We start from the raw sequence: 18,671 nt of genomic DNA, 5'->3' as shown, positions 1-18,671 counted from the left end.
TGCTAAGCCTGATGGCAATCAGCGAGGACTGAATGGTACAATCAGGCCCCATAAGTCGGCAAGGATGGTCATCGGAAACGGCGAGTATCTTCTGTCCTTCTGCCACAGCAATTGGCACATGTTGGGTGGAGATCTAAATCAGCCCAGTCCGATGTTCGAGCACTGCACCTCAACAAGAATGTCAACTCTGGAGAAATTGTCAGATCAGAGGTCAAAAGAGCCACCAAGAGCTTTAAGAACAACAAAGACACCCAGAATCGACAAGATTTCAGCAGGGCTGTTGAAAGCTGGCAAGAAAAGCGTTACAACAGACCTCAGGGACCTGTTCAACAAGATCTGGTCTGCGGAGGACATCCCGGACGAGTGGAAGTGAGGAGTAATTGTCAAGCTACCAAAGAAAGGGAACCTTTCTTTGCAACAACCAAAGGGGCATAACACTACTGTCAGTACCTGGGAAGGTCTTCAGCAAGGTGTTCCTCAACAGATTGAAAGCAGTAGTAGACGGTACCCTTCCTGAAGAACAGGCAGGTTTCTGTGGCGGCAGATCATGCAGCAAGCAGATCTTTATGCTCAGCAACATCATAGGGCAGAGCCTAGAGTATCAGAATCCACTTGTTATCAACTTCATTGATTTCAAAGCTTTCAACAGCATCCATCTGCAGTCACTCTGGTACATTACAAGACAGTACAGCATCCCAGAGCAGTATATTAACATCTTCAAAGCCTTATACTGTGACTCCAGCTGTTGCATCCAGGCCAGCATGGGCACCACAAACTCGTTCAACAGCAACACAAGAGTATGGCAAGACTGCGTACACTCCCCATTCCTCCTGGTTACTGATTGCATCATGAGGAAGGTGTTGGTGGATGCAGGCTTTGGCATCCCATGCCAATACCCACAATTGACAGACCTGGCTTTCGCAGACATCACCACCCTGTTGCCAAAGAATCGCGTGTGTATTCCAAGACATGACAAGCAGTCTTGAGAGTAGAGATGCCAAAGTTGTTTTATGCGTCAGTTGTGAGAAGACCAAGACAATGATGGCTGGACGACAGCAAGGTCCTCCCATCACCATCAGGCATCAGAACATCAAGGATATTGGCCACTTCCCCTACCTAGGAAACAACATCTCCAGGGACAATGGTGCAGAGATCAACATCCACACAAGAATCACCAAAGAAGCATTGGTCTTCCAGCGGTTTGACAAGGTGTGGGCATCTAATACCACCATGAAGCTACAACTCTACATATCCTTAGTAAGACCAACCACAATCTATGCCAGTGAGACAATGAAGAGAACAGCAAAATTATCATGTAAGTTTTGACATATTTCAACAGCTGCCTACGTAAGATCCTGGGTATCAAATGGAAAGACAGCATCACTAACGAAGAAGTGCTACAGAGGACTGGTCAGCGGCACATGTGGGACATTGTGATGGGGACGACTGATGCTGGCAGGATATGTCCTTTGTCTCCCAGGCGTACGCCCTGCCAGAGTGGCAGTAGGGGGAAGAAGACGGGGCTAATCAAAGACCTAGTGATGTACATTTAAGGAGGATCCTCAAGAATGGGACACCACCAGGGCTGCAGCAAAAGAGATTGCTACAGGTGGTGTGGGTAGAGGAGTCTTGCTGCCCATTGTCCCACATGGACTGGAGGAACCAAGTCTAAGACTAATAACATCACAAAAATAGATTATTTAGTCATTATTATATTGCTGTTTGTGGAAGTTTGCTGTGTGAAAATTAGCTGCAGAATTTCCTACGCTACAAAAGTACTTTATTGAAAGCAAATGATTTTGGGTGGCCTGTGGTCGTGAAAGGCGGAAGATAAATGCAAGTCTCTATCTACCCAACAAAGCAGAAAATTGCCCAGAATGTCCTGTCCAAAAAAAGCAAGACAAATAAAATCCAGCCTTTTACTGTCCCATTCGTCTACTCTCAATCATCAGCAAAGTGATGGAAGGTGTCGTTCACAGTGTTATCAAGCGGCACTTGCAAGAACTACTCATCAATGTTCCCTTCAAGTTCTAGCATGATCTTTCAGCTCTTGGCCTCATTACAGTATTAGGGGAGTCAATGGCATAATGTTATTGTCGCTGGACTAGTAATCCAGAGACCCAGGGTAATGCTCTGGGGACCCGGGCTCGAATCCCACCAATGCAGATGGTGGAATTGGAATTCAGTGAAAATCTGGAATTAAAAGTCTAATCATGACCATGAAACCATTGTTGATTGTTGTAAAAACCCATCTGGTTCACTAATGCCCCTAAAGGAAATCTGTCATCCTTACCTGGTCTGGCCTACACCTGACTCCAGACCCACAGCAATGTGGTTGACTCTTAAATGCCCTGAGTTGTAACAAAGCCACTCAGCTGTAACAAACTGCTACAAAGTCACAAAAAAAGAATGAAACCGGACGGACCACCCAGCATCGACCTAGACACCGGAAACAACAATGGCAATCTCAGCCCTGTCGACCCTGCAAAGTCCTCCACGCTAACATTTGAGGTCAAGTGCCAAAATCGGGGGAACCGTCTCACAGACTAGTCAAGCAACAGGCTGACATAGTCATCCTCACAGAATCATACCTTACAGATAATGTCCCAGACACCACCATCACCAGCCCTGGATATGTCCTGTCCCACCGTCAGAGAGTGGTACACAGTCAGGAGGGGACTTGACAGTAGTGCAAAAGATAAGGCTGAAGCATTTGCTACAGTCTTCAGCTAGAAGTGCGTGTGGATGATCCATCTCGGCCTCCTCCGAAGGTCCTCAGCATCACAGATTCCAATCTTCAGCCAATTTGATTCACTCCACGTGATATCAAGAAACAGCTGAAGGCACTGGATACTGCAAAGGATATGGGCCCTGACAATGTTCCAGCAATAGTACTGAAGACGTGTGCTCTAGAACTTGCCGCGCCCCTAGTCAAGCTGTTCCAGTGCAGCCACAACACTGGCATCTACCCAGCTATGTGGAAAATTGCCCAGCTATGTCCTGTGCACAAAAAGCAGGACAAATCCAACCCGGCCAATTACTGCCCCATCAGTCTACTTTCAATCATCAGTAAAGTAATGGAAGGGTTCATCAACAGTGCCTTCAAGCGGTGCTTGCTTAGCAATAACCTGCTCACTGATGCCCAGTTTGGGTTCCGCCAGGGCCACTCAGCTCCTGACCTCATTACGGCCTTGGTTCAAACATGGACAAAAGAGCTGAACTCCCAAGGTGAGATGAGAGTGAGTGCCCTTGACATCAAGGCAGCATTTGACCGAGTGTGGTATCAAGGAGCCCTAGCAAAACTGGAGTCGGGGGAAAACTCTCCGCTGGTTGGAGTCATACCTAGCATAAAGTAAGATGGTTGTGGTTGTTCGGGGTCAGTCATCTCAGCTGCAGGAGTTCCTCAGGGGAGTGCCCTCGGACCAATCATCTTCAGCTGCTTCATCAATGACCTTCCTTCCATCATAAGGTTGAAAGTGGGGATGTTCGCTGATGATTGCACAATGTTCAAAACCATTTGCGACTCTTCAGATACTGAAGCAGTCCATGTCCAAATGCAGCAAGACCTGGACAATATCCAGGCTTGGGCTGACAAGTGGCAAGTAATATTCGCACCACACAAGTGTCAGGCAATGATCATCTCCAACAAGGGAGAATCCAACCAACGCCACTGGATGTTCAATGGCATTAACACCACCGAATCCCCTACTATCAACATCCTGGGGGTTACCAGTGACCAGAAACTGAACTAGACTAGCCATATAAATACTGAGGCTACAAGAGCAGGTCAGAGGCTAGGAATAGTGTGATGAGTAAGTCACCTCCTGACTCCCCAAAGCCTGTCCACCATCTACAAGGCACAAGTCAGGAGTGTGGTGGAATACTCCCCACTTGCCTGGATGAATGCAGCTCCCAAAACACTCAAGAAGCTCAACACCATCAAGGACAAAGCAACCCGCTTCATTGGCACCACATCCACAAACATTCACTCCCTCCACCACCGAAAGACAGTAACAGCAGTGTACCATCTACAAGATGCACTGTAGGAATTCACCAAGGCTCCTTAAACAACACCTTCCAAAGCCACGACCACTACCATCTAGAAGGACAAGGGCAGCAGATAGACAGGAACAGCACCACCTAGAAGTTCCATTCCAAGTCACTCACCATTTTAACTTGGAAATATATCGCTGTTCCTTCACTGTCGCTGGGTCATAATCCTGAAACGCCCTTCCTAACAGCAATGTTGGTGTACCCACACTACATGGACTGCAGCTGTTCAAGAAGGCAGCTCACCATCACCTTCTCAAGGGTAACTAGGGAGGGGTAATAAATGCTGGCCCAGGCAGCGAAGCCCACATCCCATGAATGATTAAAAAAACGTAAAGAGCATTTTTTTTTATTTCTGTTCGACTGTGGATTAAAATTACAAAGGCTGCAGTTTGAAGGACATGTCTACTGGAACAGTGTGAGGGATATATACAATGTTGCTGTCCTGCAACAGAGTGTACCATGAAAGGATGGTGCCGAGGAGGAGTCTAGCCTAATAGGGAAATGCCTGGAAACAGCATTTTAATTGGCTCCTGACCAAGTGACCAGGGTTGTATGATAGCAGTGCAGCAGGATAGCTCCTAGCCTGAAAAGGGAAAAGACATAGAACCTCTTACTTCTGTGTGTGTCAGGTTCCAGTAATACTACAGTAATAGCTAGCTGGTTTTTTCCTCCTCATATCTCTATAGCCTGGTCTCTCTCTGAAAACCCCTGTCAAGAGGCAAAGGGGAAAAGCACCATTAGAGACATTGAAAAGCAAGTGCTCAACCAGTGAACTAAAGACTGAAGGTGGTGGAAGACCACCTCATGTAATCAACAAAGAACTGAAAGGAATTTGGAAGACATCAGTCAAAATCAACCAATCAAATCCTGTACTCCGGAATTGGTGCTATTGAACTGTTTTATCCCACCCTTAAAATCCATATTTTTGTGTGTCTTATGTATCTTGTATGTGTGTGTATTGGGATTTAAGAAGGGGTAGAGTTTAGATTATAGAGTTAGAAATTAGCAGTTCATATTTCTTTCTTTTGCCACTGGTTAAAGACAATTTGCTCAATAAACAGTTATTTACTTATTAAGTTTACAAGCCTGGTGCTCATATTCTGTTAACCTAAATTAAACAATTAGGTGGGTTGATCAAACTTTTCCCACATTTGTTGCACTCAGGGAGCAGTGAGGCTTGACAATGCAGTGCACTATCCTCAGTGAGTCGCGACAACATCCTTCTTCCAAATATGGACAAAAGAGCTGAATTCCAGAGGTGAGATCAGAGTGACTGCCCTTGACATCAAGGTAGCATTTGACTGAGTGAGGCACCAAGGAGCCTGAGCAAAACTGACGTGAATGGGAATCAGGGGAAACTTTCCTACTGGCTGGAGTCATACCAAGCACAAAGGAAGATGGTTTTAGTTGGCTATTCATCTCAACTCCAGAATATCACTGCAGGAAATCCTCAGGGTAGTGTTCTAGACCCAGCCATCTTCAGCTGCTTTATCAATGGAGAGTAGGTAAAGTTGTGGTGATATCACTGGACTAGTAACCCAGAGGCTCAGGCTAATGCTCGGGGGACATGGGCTCAAGTCCCACCATGGCAGCTGGTGGAATTTGAATTGTTATTAAAATCTGGAATTGAAAGCTAGTCTCAGTAATGGTGACCATGAAACTATCATCGTAAAAACCCATCTCATTCACTAATGCCCCTCTAGAGAAGGAATCTTCCATCCTTTATCTGGTCTGGCCTACATGTGACTCCAGGTCCACAGCAATGTGGTTGACTCGTAACTGCCCTCTGAAAGGGCCTAGGAAGTCACTGAGTTCAAGGGCAATTAGGGATTTGCAATAAATGCTGACCTTGCCAGCGACACCCACATCTCATGAAAGAATAAATAAAATGACCTTCCCTCCATCATAAGATATTCACTGATAATTGCAGTGTTCAGTACCATTCACAGGAAGCAGTCTGTGCCCATATGCATTAGACAATGAGACATGAAAAGAGAACCATGCAAATCAGTTTGGTCTTTTAGTAAAATACTTTTGCTAACCTACCTAAGCCTGTCTAATTTCTGGTTCATTGTAAAAATTTTAGATGAATCTGATCTTAGTTTATTACTACAAATTTGGAATTGTATTTAGGTGATGAACAAAGACTTTTCGTATGGACTTAATAATCTGTATAGACATTATAGATGAGTATTTGCTACTTTTGGATTATATGGAATATTTATTTCAATCAAAACTGCTGTTACCCACTTTTCATATGGTTCTGTTCTGGTTTTGAACCACTATTGCACAAGCCATGTGTCTGTGTTGCCAAATAAAGGCATTACTTTGCAAAATAAATTTTTAAGCTAGCATTGATACATACTAGCATACAATTTTGATCTGATTAATCCTTGGCTTGAGATTTGATTAGCTCATTGAGCTGTTATATATTATAGAGTCTTTCCATTTGGTTTTTGTGCCATCTCACCTATCTTAAGAAGGAAATCCTTAAAAAATTCAACATAAATACAGAAAGTTATTTTACTAAATGACTGCATTACTTAATGAAGGAGTTAGCAAAAATGAATAAAGGAAACGCGAGAGAAACTCAAATAGAGCCCTCAAAAAAAAATCTTACTTTGACCCTTGTTGGATACCATTCAGGTTTTGGCTAATAAGTGGCAAGTAACACTTATGTCACACAAGTGCCGGGCAAAGACCATCTCAGAGAGAATCTAACTATCCACCCCCCACCACCCCCACCCGCAACCCCCACCCCCCACCCCACCCCATGACATTCAATAGCATTACCATCGCTGAAACCCCAACCATCGACATCCTGGGGGTTATCATTGACCAGAAACTTAACTGGACCACTCATAAAAACTGTGTGATGGCCCCTGACCCAGAAGCAGTACAGTAAAGAAAATTCGTAATTTCTTTAAAAAGTCTTTCAGTGGAACCTGTAACTGTTTTTATGAAAAGAACTTTTAAGAATTTGCATCATTAAAAAGATCAGTTGTAATTTTCTTGAATAATAAGAAATATTGGTCCATGTGACCTGGCAACTCTCGATCTGGAAGCTGTAGCAACAGGAAGACAAGACAGAAGGTGTGTCGCCAGACATAAAGGAGAGCTGGAAACAGAAGGTGATCAGCACACAGATCCAGGAGCTCTTGGAGGCACTCTTGTGACCAGGCTTAAAAAAAGGTCTAAAACCTGGAAGATTGTGAAAATAGCTCGGAGACACTAAAGAGTTGAGTATTTTACCAGAAGTGGTCAAAATCCAAAATGGAGTGTTAATATCATGACCAAAGGAAGAGAGGGTTTGTAGAACTATACCTTGCTGAAGATAACCTGTGAACACAGGGGTGAAAGCTGTCGTCGGCTAGGACTCAAAGCCTGCCCTGAGGAATAAAGGACAGCATATTGTGGAACTGTGTAGTAATGTAATGCCATACATACTGAAGGGAAATGTACATGGTTGTGTTGTATATTTGTTGTATCAATTACTTGAAGTGAAATTTGCCTGTGAATTCATGGGTGGAATTTTACAGCCCTGTCGTGGTGGGGGCGGGGCTGGAAAATGCAGTTCAAAAGTCCATTGACTTTTGCAGGGCTGGAAAATCCCACCGATGGGAGGGGCCATAAAATTCCACCCCATGTTTCACCCATGTTGGTTTTGATTTGTGTTGAAGTAAAAGTTACAAGAAGTGAAATCCTGTTGGTAACTTCTTCATACGGGGGCCAGTTGATAAGTTTGGTTATATTAGTTTACAGTAAGCCCACAGGGATTGGAACTATGGTTACAAGAGCAGATCAGAGGCTGGAATAAAAACAAAAAACTGCGGATGCTGGAAGTCCAAATCAAAAACAGAATTACCTGGAAAAACTCAGCAGGTCTGGCAGCATCGGCGGCGAAGAAAAGAGTTGACATTTCGAGTCCTCATGACCATTCAACAGAACTGAGTGAACATAAGGAGAGGGTGAAATATGAGCTGGTTTAAGATGGGGGGGGTGGGAGAAGAGAGAGAGAGAAAGAGAAGTGGGGGGTGATGTGGTTGTAGGGACAAGCAAGCAGTGATAGGAGCAGATAATCAAAAGATATCACAGACAAAAGAACAAAGGAACACAGAGGTGTTGAAGGTGGTGATATTATCTAAATGAATATGCTAATTAAGAATGGATGGTAGGGCACTCAAGGTATGGCTCTAGTGGGGGTGGGGTGGAAAGACTAGCAGGGCATAAAAGATTTAAAAATAATGGAAATAGGTGGGAAAAGAAAAATCTATATAAATTATTGGAAAAAACAAAAGGAAGGGGGAAGAAACAGAAAGGGGATGGGGATGGAGGAGGGAGTTCAAGATCTAAAGTTGTTGAATTCAATATTCAGTCCGGAAGGCTGTAAAGTGCCTAGTCGGAAGATGAGGTGCTATTCCTCCAGTTTACATTGGGCTTCACTGGAACAATGCAGCAAGCCAAGGACAGACATGTGGGCAAGAGAGCAGGTGGAGTGTTAAAATGGCAAGCAACAGGGAGGTTGGTTCTTCTGCGGCAAGTAACTCACCTCCTGACTCCCCAAAGCCTGTTCATTATCTACAAGGCACAACTCAGTAGTTAGATGCAACACTCTACACTTTCCTGACCAAGTGTGCCTCCAACAAGAAGCTCAATACTATTCAGGACAAAGCAACCAATTGACTCCAACACATTAAACATTCACTCTCTCCACCACCGGCAATTAGTGGCAGCGCTGCTTTTTTAAATTTGTTCACAGGGTGTGGGCATCGCTGGCTAAGCCAGCATTTATTGCCCATCCCTAATTGCCCTTGTTCAGGGGGTATTTAAGAGTCAACCACATTCCTGTGGGTCTGGAGTCACATGTAGGCCTGACCAGGTAAGGCCAGCATGGGTTTTTATGACAATCGACAATGGTTTCATAGTCATCATTAGACTGTTAATTCCAAATTTTCATTGAATTCAAATTCCACCCGTGGCGGAATTCGAACCCGGGTTCCCAGAGCGTTATCTGGGTCTCTAGATCACAAGTCCAGTTACAATACTGCTACACCATCTAAAAATGCACTGCAGCAATTCACCATGGCTTCTTGAACAGCACCTTCCAAACCCACAACCTCTACCGCCTAGAACAAAGGCAGCAGATGCATGGGAACATCACCACTTGCAAGTTCCCCTCCAAGACACACACCATGCTGACTTGGAACTATATCACCATTTCTTCACTGTCACTGGTTCAAAATCTCAGAACGCCCTAACAGTACTGTGGGCGTAACTACAACAAAAGGATTGCAGCAGTTCAAGCTGGCAGCTCACAAGCTTCTTTTCATATGGGCAATAAATCCTGGCCTTGCATCACAAAATACCCAGGTGAAACAGTATTGGTGGAGGAGTTAATAGCAGGATGTAGAGGCTTTATACCCAGGTGTTGGGAGGGTTGTAACTGGGTGTGGGGGATTTATTCCTAGGTCTGAATGGCTTATACCCAGGTCTAGGAGGGTTTATGTCCCTGTCTGGGGCAGTTTTTTTAATTCATTCATGGGATGTGGGTTATAACTGAGTCTGGTTAGGTTTGGGGGAGGGGTGTATACACCTGTGTGAGGGGGGCTTGCTTTATATTTGGATCTGAGGGAGTTTATATTGGGAGGAAGGGAGGGAGTAAGTTTATACCTGGGGAGAGGTTATGCCTGGTTTATGCCCTTGTCTGGGATTTTATACTTTCATCTGGTGGGGTTTATGCCCACATTTGAGAACTTTATACCTAGGACGGGGCGGGGCTATACCCAGGTGTAGAGGAGTTTACAACTGGGTCTGGAGGAATTTATATCCGGGACCTGAGTCCGGGGGTGGTTTAAATCCTGTCTGTTTTTTTTTACGTGTGTCAAAATTGTGAGTTTTTACCCGGGTCAAAAGGAGACTTTTTTACCGGTTTGTTATCAGGCTGAGGCCCCAGTTTAAAAAGGAGACATGATTCAGTACCTGGGTCGAACATCATCTCTGGATCTGGCGGCCCGGTCTCCATGGCCTCTGGGTTGTCCACCCACCAGTCCACGGTTGTCCGTGTCCGCTCCCGTTGCCCCAAAGGCCCCGCTCCTCCTCCCTCTGACCCAACACAGCCCGTTGTTGTGCTGCGCAGGTAGACCGCCTCCTGATTGGCCGCTTCCCACACCGGCGGAAGCAAGGCCAATGACGATTGGACAAGTCCAGGGCAGCCAGTGGCAGCGCAGCTTGCTGCATGGTCGGCGGAGGAGAGCAGAGCAGAGGGCGGTTGGAGGTGATCGGCTGTGGGTGAGAGAGAAAGAAAGAGAGAACGGGAGGCTGAGAGACCGGGCTCGGGAGGCGGGGAGAGTAAGACAGAGGTACGGAGAGGGAGCAGTGAGAGTGTGGGTGGTGCTGGAAGGGCGAAGGGGGTCATTCAGGCTGATAGGGCCTAAAGCAGCAGGGAAGCCTGTGGCTGCCGTTTCCCCGGTGATTCCTCTGATGCCCTACATCATATCAAGAATTTCTAGTGCCACTATCACCACATTCTTTAGCCCTTACCACTACCATTAACATTCCCTGTGTCCTTTAGTTCATGACATCTTTGTCAATCTCTCCTTTGCCCTCACCTATCGCTGGCCTTCTATCCAGCTTCACCCGCTCCACCCCCCTTAAACAGTACAAATTCCATCACATTGCTACTTCTCCGTAGCTCTGAAGAAGGGTCGTATGGACTCGAAACGTCAACTCTGTTTCTCTCTCCACAGATGCTGTCAGACCTGCTGAGTTTTTCCAGCATTTTTTCTTTTTGTTTCAGATTTCCAGCTTTCACTGTTTTTTGCTTTTATCTAGAAAGAGTAATGATGGCCTTGAAACTGCTGGATCTTTTTAGAGAAGGAACCTTATCCCAAACCACAGGAATGTGCGTGATTCTTAATTGTCCTCTGGGATGGCATTGCAAGCTACTCAGTTGTAGCTAACTGCTACCAAAAGGTTTAACAAGAATAAAACCAAACAGACCACCCGATGTCAACCAAGCATAAAAGGCACAAGCAGCCCTGCAAAAGTTTGGTTGCATATGTAACCCCATTGTTTAACAAAGGAGGGAGCAAGTAAATGGGGAAACCACAAACCTGTTAGCCGGATGTCAGTAGTAGGGAAAATAGGGGAATCTATTATTAAAGAATGTGATGACTGGATACTTAGAAAGTAATGATCTGATTGGGAAGTCAGCATAGATTTTTGAAAGAGAAGTCATGTTTGACAAAGCTGTTGGAGATTTTTGACGATGTAATTAGCAGCATAAATTTGGGGGAAGTGGTGGATGTGGTGTATTTGGATTTTCAGAAGGCTCTCAATAAGGTCCCACACTGGAGGTTAAGTAAACAAAATTAGAACATATGGGATAATATTCTAGCATGGATTTAGGATTGGTTAACGGACAGAAAACAGAGAGTAGGAATAAATGAGTCATTTAAACACTAAGATTGGCATGCTGTGACTAGTGGGGTACCACAAAGACCAGTGCTTTTTAAAAAATTCATTCACAGGATGTGGGCATCGCTGGCAGGACCAGCATTTACTGCCCATCCCTAGTTGCCCTTGAGAAGGTGGTGGTGAGCTGCCTTCTTGAACCGCTGTAGCTCATGTAGTGCAGGTACACCCACAGTGCTGTTAGGGAGAGTGTTCCAAGGTTTTGACCCAGCGACAGTGAAAGAATGCCTATTATAGTTCCAAGTCAGGATGGTGAATGCCTTGGAGGGGAACTGCCAGGTGGGGTTCATATCTATCTGCAGCCCTTGTCCGTCTAGATGATAGTGGCTGTGTGTTTGTAAGGTGCTGTCGAAGGAGCCTTGGTGAATTACTGCAAGGCATCTTGTAGACGGTACACACTGCTGCTACTGTGCATCGGTGGTGGAGGAAGTGAATGTTTGTGGATGTTATGCCAATCAAGCAGGCTGCTTTGTCCTGGCTGGTGTCAAGCTTCATGAGTGTTGTGGGAGCTCATCCAGGCAAATGGAGAGTATTCCATCACACTCCTGACTTGTGCCTCATAGATGATGGACAGGCTTTGGGGAGTCAGGAGGTGAGTTACTCGTCATACAATTCCTAGCCTCTGACCTGCTCTTCTAGCCACAGTATTTATATGGCTAGTCCAGTTGTTTCTGGTCAATGGTAAAACGCAGGAGTTGATAGTGGGGGATCCAGTGATTGTAATGCCATTGAACATCAAGGGGTGATGGTTGAATTCTCCCTTGTTGGAGATGGTCATTGCCTGAAACTTGTGTGGCACGAATGTTACTTGCCACTTGTCAGCCCAAGCCTGGATATTGTCCAGGTCTTGCTGCATTTGGACATGTACAGCTTCAGTATCTGAGGAGTCGCAAACGGTGCTGAACATTGCGCAGTCATCTGCGAAAATCCCCTCTTCTGACCTTATGATGGAAGAAAGATCATTGATGAAGCAGCTGAAGATGGTTGGGCCATGGCACTATCCTGAGGGACCAGGGTGGTGGTTGGGGCCCAGCTATTCACAATCTATATCAACGACTTGGTTGTGGGGACCAAATGTAATATTTCCAAATTTGCAGATGACACAAAACTAAGTGGGATTGTGAGTTATGAGCAGGATGCAAAGATGCTTCAAGGGGATTTGGACAGCTTAGTGTGTGGGCAGGAACATGGCAGATGGAACATAAGGTGGATAGGTGTGAGGTTATTCATTTTGGTGGGAGGAACAGAAGTGCAGTGTATTTCTTGAATGGTAAGAGATTGGGAAGTGTTGATGTCCAAAGGGACCTGGTGTCCTTGTTCATAAGTCACAAAGCTAACATGCAGATAGATGGCTTGCTTCAATTTTATAGAGCCTTGGTGAGACTGCAACTGGAATATCGTGTACAGTTTTTGTCTCCTTACCCAAAGAACGAAGTACTTGCCATGGAGGAAGTGCAGCGGAGGTTCGCCAGACTAAACACTGGGGTGACAGGACTGTCCTGAGGAGAGATTAAGGAGACTGGGTCTATATTCTCCAGAGTTTTGAAGAAGGCAAAATGATCTCATTGAAACTTACAAAATTCTCAAGACAAACTAGATGCAGAAAGGATGTTTCCCCTGGTTGTGGGGGAAGGTCTACAGCCGGGGACATAGTCTCAGAATAAGGGGCAAGTCATTTAGTACTGAGAAGAGGAGGAATTTCTTCACTCAGAGGGCGGTGAGTCTTTATAATTCTCTACCCCAGAGGCCTGTGGAGCACAGTCATCGAGCATGTTCAAGACTGAGATCAGTAGATTTCTAGATACTAATGACATCAAGGGGTGTGGGGATAGCGCAGGAAAGTGGCATTGAGGTAGGTGATCAGGCATGATCTAGTTGAATGGTGGAGCAGGCTCGAAGGGCTGAATGGACTACTCCTATTCCTGTGTACTCACTAACATTTGGGGACATGTGCTAAAATTCAGAGAGGTGTCCCTAGACTAATCAGACAACAGCCTGATCTGGTTATATGCACAGAATGACTCCTTTAAGTAAATGTCCCAGAGTCCTCCATCACCATCCCTGGATATGTCCTGTCGTGCCAGCAGAACAGACCCACCAAAGGTTGCAGCTAATGGGATACAGTCAGGAGGGTCTGCCCCTGCGACTCCTTAACATTGATGTCAGACTCCATTTCATCTCTTGGCATCCAGTCAAACACAGGTCACTTGGAAGAAGCACTGAGGGAAGTGCAGAAGGTAATCTGGGTGGGTGACTTCATTGTCCATCACCAGGAGTGGCTCAGCAACACCAATACTGACCAAGCTAGTCAAGTCCCAAAGTACATAGCTGCAGAGGTGGCTAGAAAACCAAAACGAGGGAAAAGCCTAATGGATTTTGACCTCGACCCCGTCAACCTACCTGACACAGGTGCAGTTGTCCATGACAGTGGTTGAAGTGATCATTGTACAGTCCTTGTGGAGACAAAGTTCCATCTTCATACCGAGGGCACCATTCATCATGTTGTGTGGCACTATAACCACACTAAATGGAATAAACTCAAAAGATCCAGCAGCTTAATCTGGGTATGCACGGGGTGCTATAGGCCATCAGCAGCAGTAGAATCGTAATCTGTCAAAATCTGTAACCTCATCATCCAGCATATTCCTCATTAATATTATGATCAAGCCAGGCAACCAACCTTGGTTCAGATCAAAAGTCGACAGTCCTACCACATCCTGTCGTCAATGGTGGTGGACGATTAAACAACTAACCTGAGGAAGAGGCTCTATAAATGTCCCCATGCTCAATGATGGCGAAGCCCACCACGAGTGAAAAGCCGAGGCTGAAGCATTTGCAAATGTCTTCAGCCAGAAGTGCTAAGTGGATGATCCATCTAAGCCTCCTGAGCATCACAGATGCTGATGTTCAACTAATTCAATTTACTCCACATGATATCAAGAAACAGCTGAAGGCACTGGATACTGAAAAAAGGTAATGGGCCCTGACAATATTCCAGTAATAGTACTGAAGACTCAGGCTCCAAAACTTGCTGCACCCCTAGCCAAGCTGTTCCAGTACGGCTACAACACTGGCATCCACTTGACAATGTGGAATGTTGCCCAGGTACGTCCTGTCCCTAAAAAGGGCAAATCCAACCCGGCCAATTACCATCCAATCAGTCTATTCTCATTCATCAACAGAGATACATGATGTCGTCGACACTGTTATCAAGCGGCACTTACACAGCAATAACCTACTCACCATTGCTCTACCAGGGCCACTCAGCTCCTGCCCTCATAGCCTTAGTTCAAACATGGACAGAAGAGCTGAACTCAAGAGGTGAGGTGAGAGTGACTGCCCTTGATATCAAGGCAACATTTGACATGTTGTGGCATCAAGGAGCCCTAGAAAAACTGGAGTCAATGGGAATCGGGGGGGAAAGCTCTCTGCTGGTTGGAGTCATACCTAGCACAAAGGAAGATGGTTGTGGTTGTTGGAGATCAATCAGCTCAGTTCCAGGACATCACTGCAGGAGTTCCTCAGGCAGTGTCCTAGGCCCAGCCACCTTCAGCTGCTTCATCAATGACCTTCCTCCATCATAAGGTCAGAAGTGGAGATGTTTGCTGATGATTGCACAATGTTCAGCACCATTTGGAATTCTGCAGTTAATGAAGCAATCCCTGCCAGCATGCAGCAAGATCTGGACAACATTCAGGCTTTAGCTGATGGTAGTACGTATGTCACTTGCCACTTAAGTGTCAGGCAATGAGCATCTCCAAAAATAATCTAACCATTTCCCCTTGACTTTCAATGACATTACCATTGCTGAATCCCCGCACATTCAACATCCTGAGATCACCATTGGCCAGCAAACCAACTGGACTAACCATATAAATACTGTGGCTGCAACAGCAAGTCAGAGGATGGGTATTCTGCAGTGAAAGGCTCTCAAGGCACAAGTCAGGAGTGTGATGGAATACTCCCCGTTTTCCTGCATAAGTGCAGCTCCAACTACATTCTCAAAGCTCAACACCATCCAGTACAAAAGCAGCCTGCTTGATTGGCATCCCATCCACCAACTTAAACATTCAGTCTCTCCATCACCAATGCACAGTGGCAACAATGTGTACCATTCTCAAGATGCACTGCAGCAATTTGTCAAGGCTCCATCAACAGCACCTTCCATAACCTCTCTCACCCAGAAGAAAGAGGACAGCAAACACGTGAAAAAATTGCCACCTGCAAGTTGCCCTCCAAGTCACACCATCCCAACTTGGAACTATATTGCTGTTCCTTCAAAATCCTGCACTACATTTTCACACACTTAGAAGTCCCAATAGTTATAGCTCTGGCTATCCCTCTGATAAATACTCATGTGTCAATGTAAGAAAGGACTGCCCCTGTAGTGAGGAGGGGTACTCAACATTTCAAGCAGAGACTCTGGATTTCTCAGTGAATTCAGGTTCTTTGCATGTGTTAGATACCTGGTTGGCCAAAATGTTGGTAGGGAGCTAAAGACATGATAACATGCTTAAGAGAAGCCAGGGTTATATCTGCTTACCAGAATGATTCTGGAGTATCTGGATAGTTTTGACAAGAGAAGAGGCCCAAAGCACTTTGTGGTTCAACCAGATCTAGTATGGATGACTGCACCAGTTCTGTACCAAGGCAGCAAAGATGAGAATGAAACAGGGGACAAGGTTGTTATGAGATGTTAAAAACTTGCTGGGATAAGGGTGGAGGTAAGGGACTGGTTGAGTGATAAATGATCCAGTAATAAAACTACTCGAGGTCTGAGTAACTTTTTTCTGCAATTTTTGGGAAATTTTTTTGTCACAAAATGGGGGCTGCTTTTTTAAAAGACTGTCCCATGGTGTACTGAATTCCTTCAAAATGCTGGTGCTAACTTGCAGGTGGCAATTTTTTCACGTGTTTGCTGTCCTCTTTCTTCTGGGTGAGAGAGGTTATGGAAGGTGCTGTTGATGGAGCCTTGACAAATTGCTGCAGTGCATCTTGTAGATGGTACACATTGTTGCCACTGTGCATTGGTGATGGAGAGACTGAATGTTTAAGTTGGTGGATGGGATGCCAATCAAGCAGGCTGCTTTTGTACTAAATGCAGTTGCATTTTGTTGGTTATCTTGAAGTTGGTTTGAGTAACTTTGTCGAAATGAATGGAATCGCTTTGAGATCTTTCCCCCACTTAATCGCCTTTTTGAATGTTGCTGCTTCTTCATTCCTTTGTGAGCAATTTTTCTGATTTTTGAACTGGCAACAAAATCAGCTACTTTTGGAGGGTATTTGTGAAAGGCTGTGCCTTTAGGAGTTGTTCAGATCACTCATGATTCCTGTATCTATCTTTGTTAGGTATAATCATGGGATTATTGTCAAATCTGGCTCGGGGTTTGGTGCGTGGAGCTGATCGGACAGCAGAACTCACAAGCAAGCGTGGACCCCGCAGTTTCTATAAGTCCCGGGGAGCCAAACCAGCAGGGATTATTACTTCCAGCGGCAAGTTTGTAAAGATCAGAAAAATGGTGCCTGAGTTTGTAGTCCCCAATTTAGAAGGTTTTAAACTGAAACCCTATGTGTCTTACAAAGCACCAAGAGGAACAGAGCAACCCCTGACAGCCAAGAAACTCTTCACAGAAACAGTTGCTCCACAAATAGAAAAGGACTTTCAGGAAGGGAATTTTGACCTGAACAACCTTGAAAAATATGGCTTTGAACCAACACAGGAGGGCAAGCTTTTCCAACTGTTTCCAAAAAATTATGTGCGGTAATATGAACTGCATTGTTTGCTATACTGAATTGAGAGATAAGTAGGAAGTGATAGCCATCTATGTGATTATAGTTTTGCTGGAAAGAAATGTCAAAACCTGACATTCCAGCTCTTCTGTGTTTATGCCAACAAGGTTGGTGTGTGGTTTTGTTGCTACCAGAATTACCTAATTAAACCTCATCTTTCATTAGAATTCAGCAACACAACACCAGATGTAAAGTTCTCCCAGTGTTTTTCTAAATTCCAATAATATCTTTAACTTCTCATTAGCTACTTTTTCCATGGTGTTTTTATTCCTTAGAGCAATGTATATTTGTTGTAAATTGTGATTTCTTGAAATGTTTACCATTAATGACATCTTTGAATCTAGTTTTCCATCTACCTTAGCCAAATTGCCACTCATGCTTATGTAGTTTGCTCTGTTCAGATTTAAGAGCCTAGTTTCAGATGTAACCAAATAGCTGTCGTTGGCTGTCCCTCGCTTAAATGATGACATCTGCTCAGGGTTGCAAGTTTCTGCCTTGGGTTTTCATGTGACTGTACGGGCTGATTCTTGATCCAGATTTTTGGACACCAGGATATCCCACCAAGTGGTGGGATTAGGACTGCAGGATTTGCTTCCTTTTCTTTCCTTCTCTGCTGCTGTTCTGCCTTATCATTAAGATGTTTGACTCAAAGTGTGGTGCAGCTTGATGGACGTATTTATCTAGCTTCCCCTTGAATGCATCTATGCAATTCACCTCAACTATTAATCACAGTAGCAAGTTCCATATTCTAACTATGTGCTTGAGTGCTACTTGACTCCCTACTGAATTTGACTAGCTTTGACCACATTCAGCCTGCTCTTTTCTAGAGAAAATACCCCTGCAATGTATTGTTTTTCTTGGTGATTTATAACCTCCCAGTTCTGATATCATCCTTATAAATCTTTTTATAATATAGAATCCAGAGCTGCTCACAATATTCTAAATGTAATCTTACTGAGGTTCCACACAATAGCTTAGTTGACATCGAGTCCATATGACTCTTCAGCTCTTGAAGTCATAGAGACTTGATATGTTAACGGTTTCTCTCTCCAGAGATGTTGCCAAACTTGCTGAGTTTTTCCAGCATTTTCTAATTTTATTTCAGATTTCCAGTAGCTAGTTTTTTGCTTTTATTTAAGGCTCCCCACAAGTTTACCATAACTCCCTGCTTTTCAATTCTGTCCCTCTAGGAATGAACCCCAGTGTTTTGTTTGCAATTTTATGGCCATTAACTTGCATTATGTTCAATGATTTGAGAATGTGCACTTCTGGATCCCTTTGTTCTTCTAGCCCATTAAAACTCATTTTCTAAAGCAGATGTAGTCTCTTTGTTCATCCTACCAAAATGCACCTAC

At 44.7% G+C, this 18,671-nt stretch overlaps 2 protein-coding genes across 3 annotated transcripts in view; one reads left to right on the top strand and one right to left on the bottom strand.

Annotated features, from left to right (window-relative positions):
* pnpla7b (patatin-like phospholipase domain containing 7b) overlaps positions 1-10,322 on the bottom strand; it is a 395,228-nt gene extending 384,906 nt beyond the window's left edge. Inside the window, exon 1 of one of the 2 annotated variants that reach the window (XM_041193028.1) lies at positions 10,033-10,322. In XM_041193028.1, coding sequence (XP_041048962.1) covers positions 10,033-10,075 — 43 coding nt within the window. In that variant the 5' untranslated portion in view covers positions 10,076-10,322. Of the gene's footprint in view, positions 1-450; positions 643-10,032 lie in introns of those variants that run through there. The other variant, XM_041193027.1, reaches the window with a different exon arrangement.
* On the top strand, positions 10,258-18,629 carry mrpl41 (mitochondrial ribosomal protein L41). The gene is made up of 2 exons (XM_041193039.1): positions 10,258-10,412; positions 16,876-18,629. Exon 2 carries the CDS (start codon positions 16,884-16,886, stop codon positions 17,289-17,291), a length of 408 nt encoding a protein of 135 aa, XP_041048973.1. The 5' UTR covers positions 10,258-10,412; positions 16,876-16,883; the 3' UTR covers positions 17,292-18,629.
* Positions 18,630-18,671: the final 42 nt, after the last annotated feature.

This window comes from Carcharodon carcharias, chromosome 8, assembly GCF_017639515.1.
Source record: "Carcharodon carcharias isolate sCarCar2 chromosome 8, sCarCar2.pri, whole genome shotgun sequence".
NCBI classification, from domain to species: domain Eukaryota; kingdom Metazoa; phylum Chordata; class Chondrichthyes; order Lamniformes; family Lamnidae; genus Carcharodon; species Carcharodon carcharias.
Note: the sequence above shows the minus strand (reverse complement) of the source record. Positions and strands in the feature narration are given on the sequence as shown.

Coding starts and splice junctions, on each gene's coding strand:
- mrpl41 (XM_041193039.1), top strand. CDS start 16,884: ATGGGATTATTGTCAAATCTGGCTCGGGGTTTGGTGCGTGGAGCTGAT.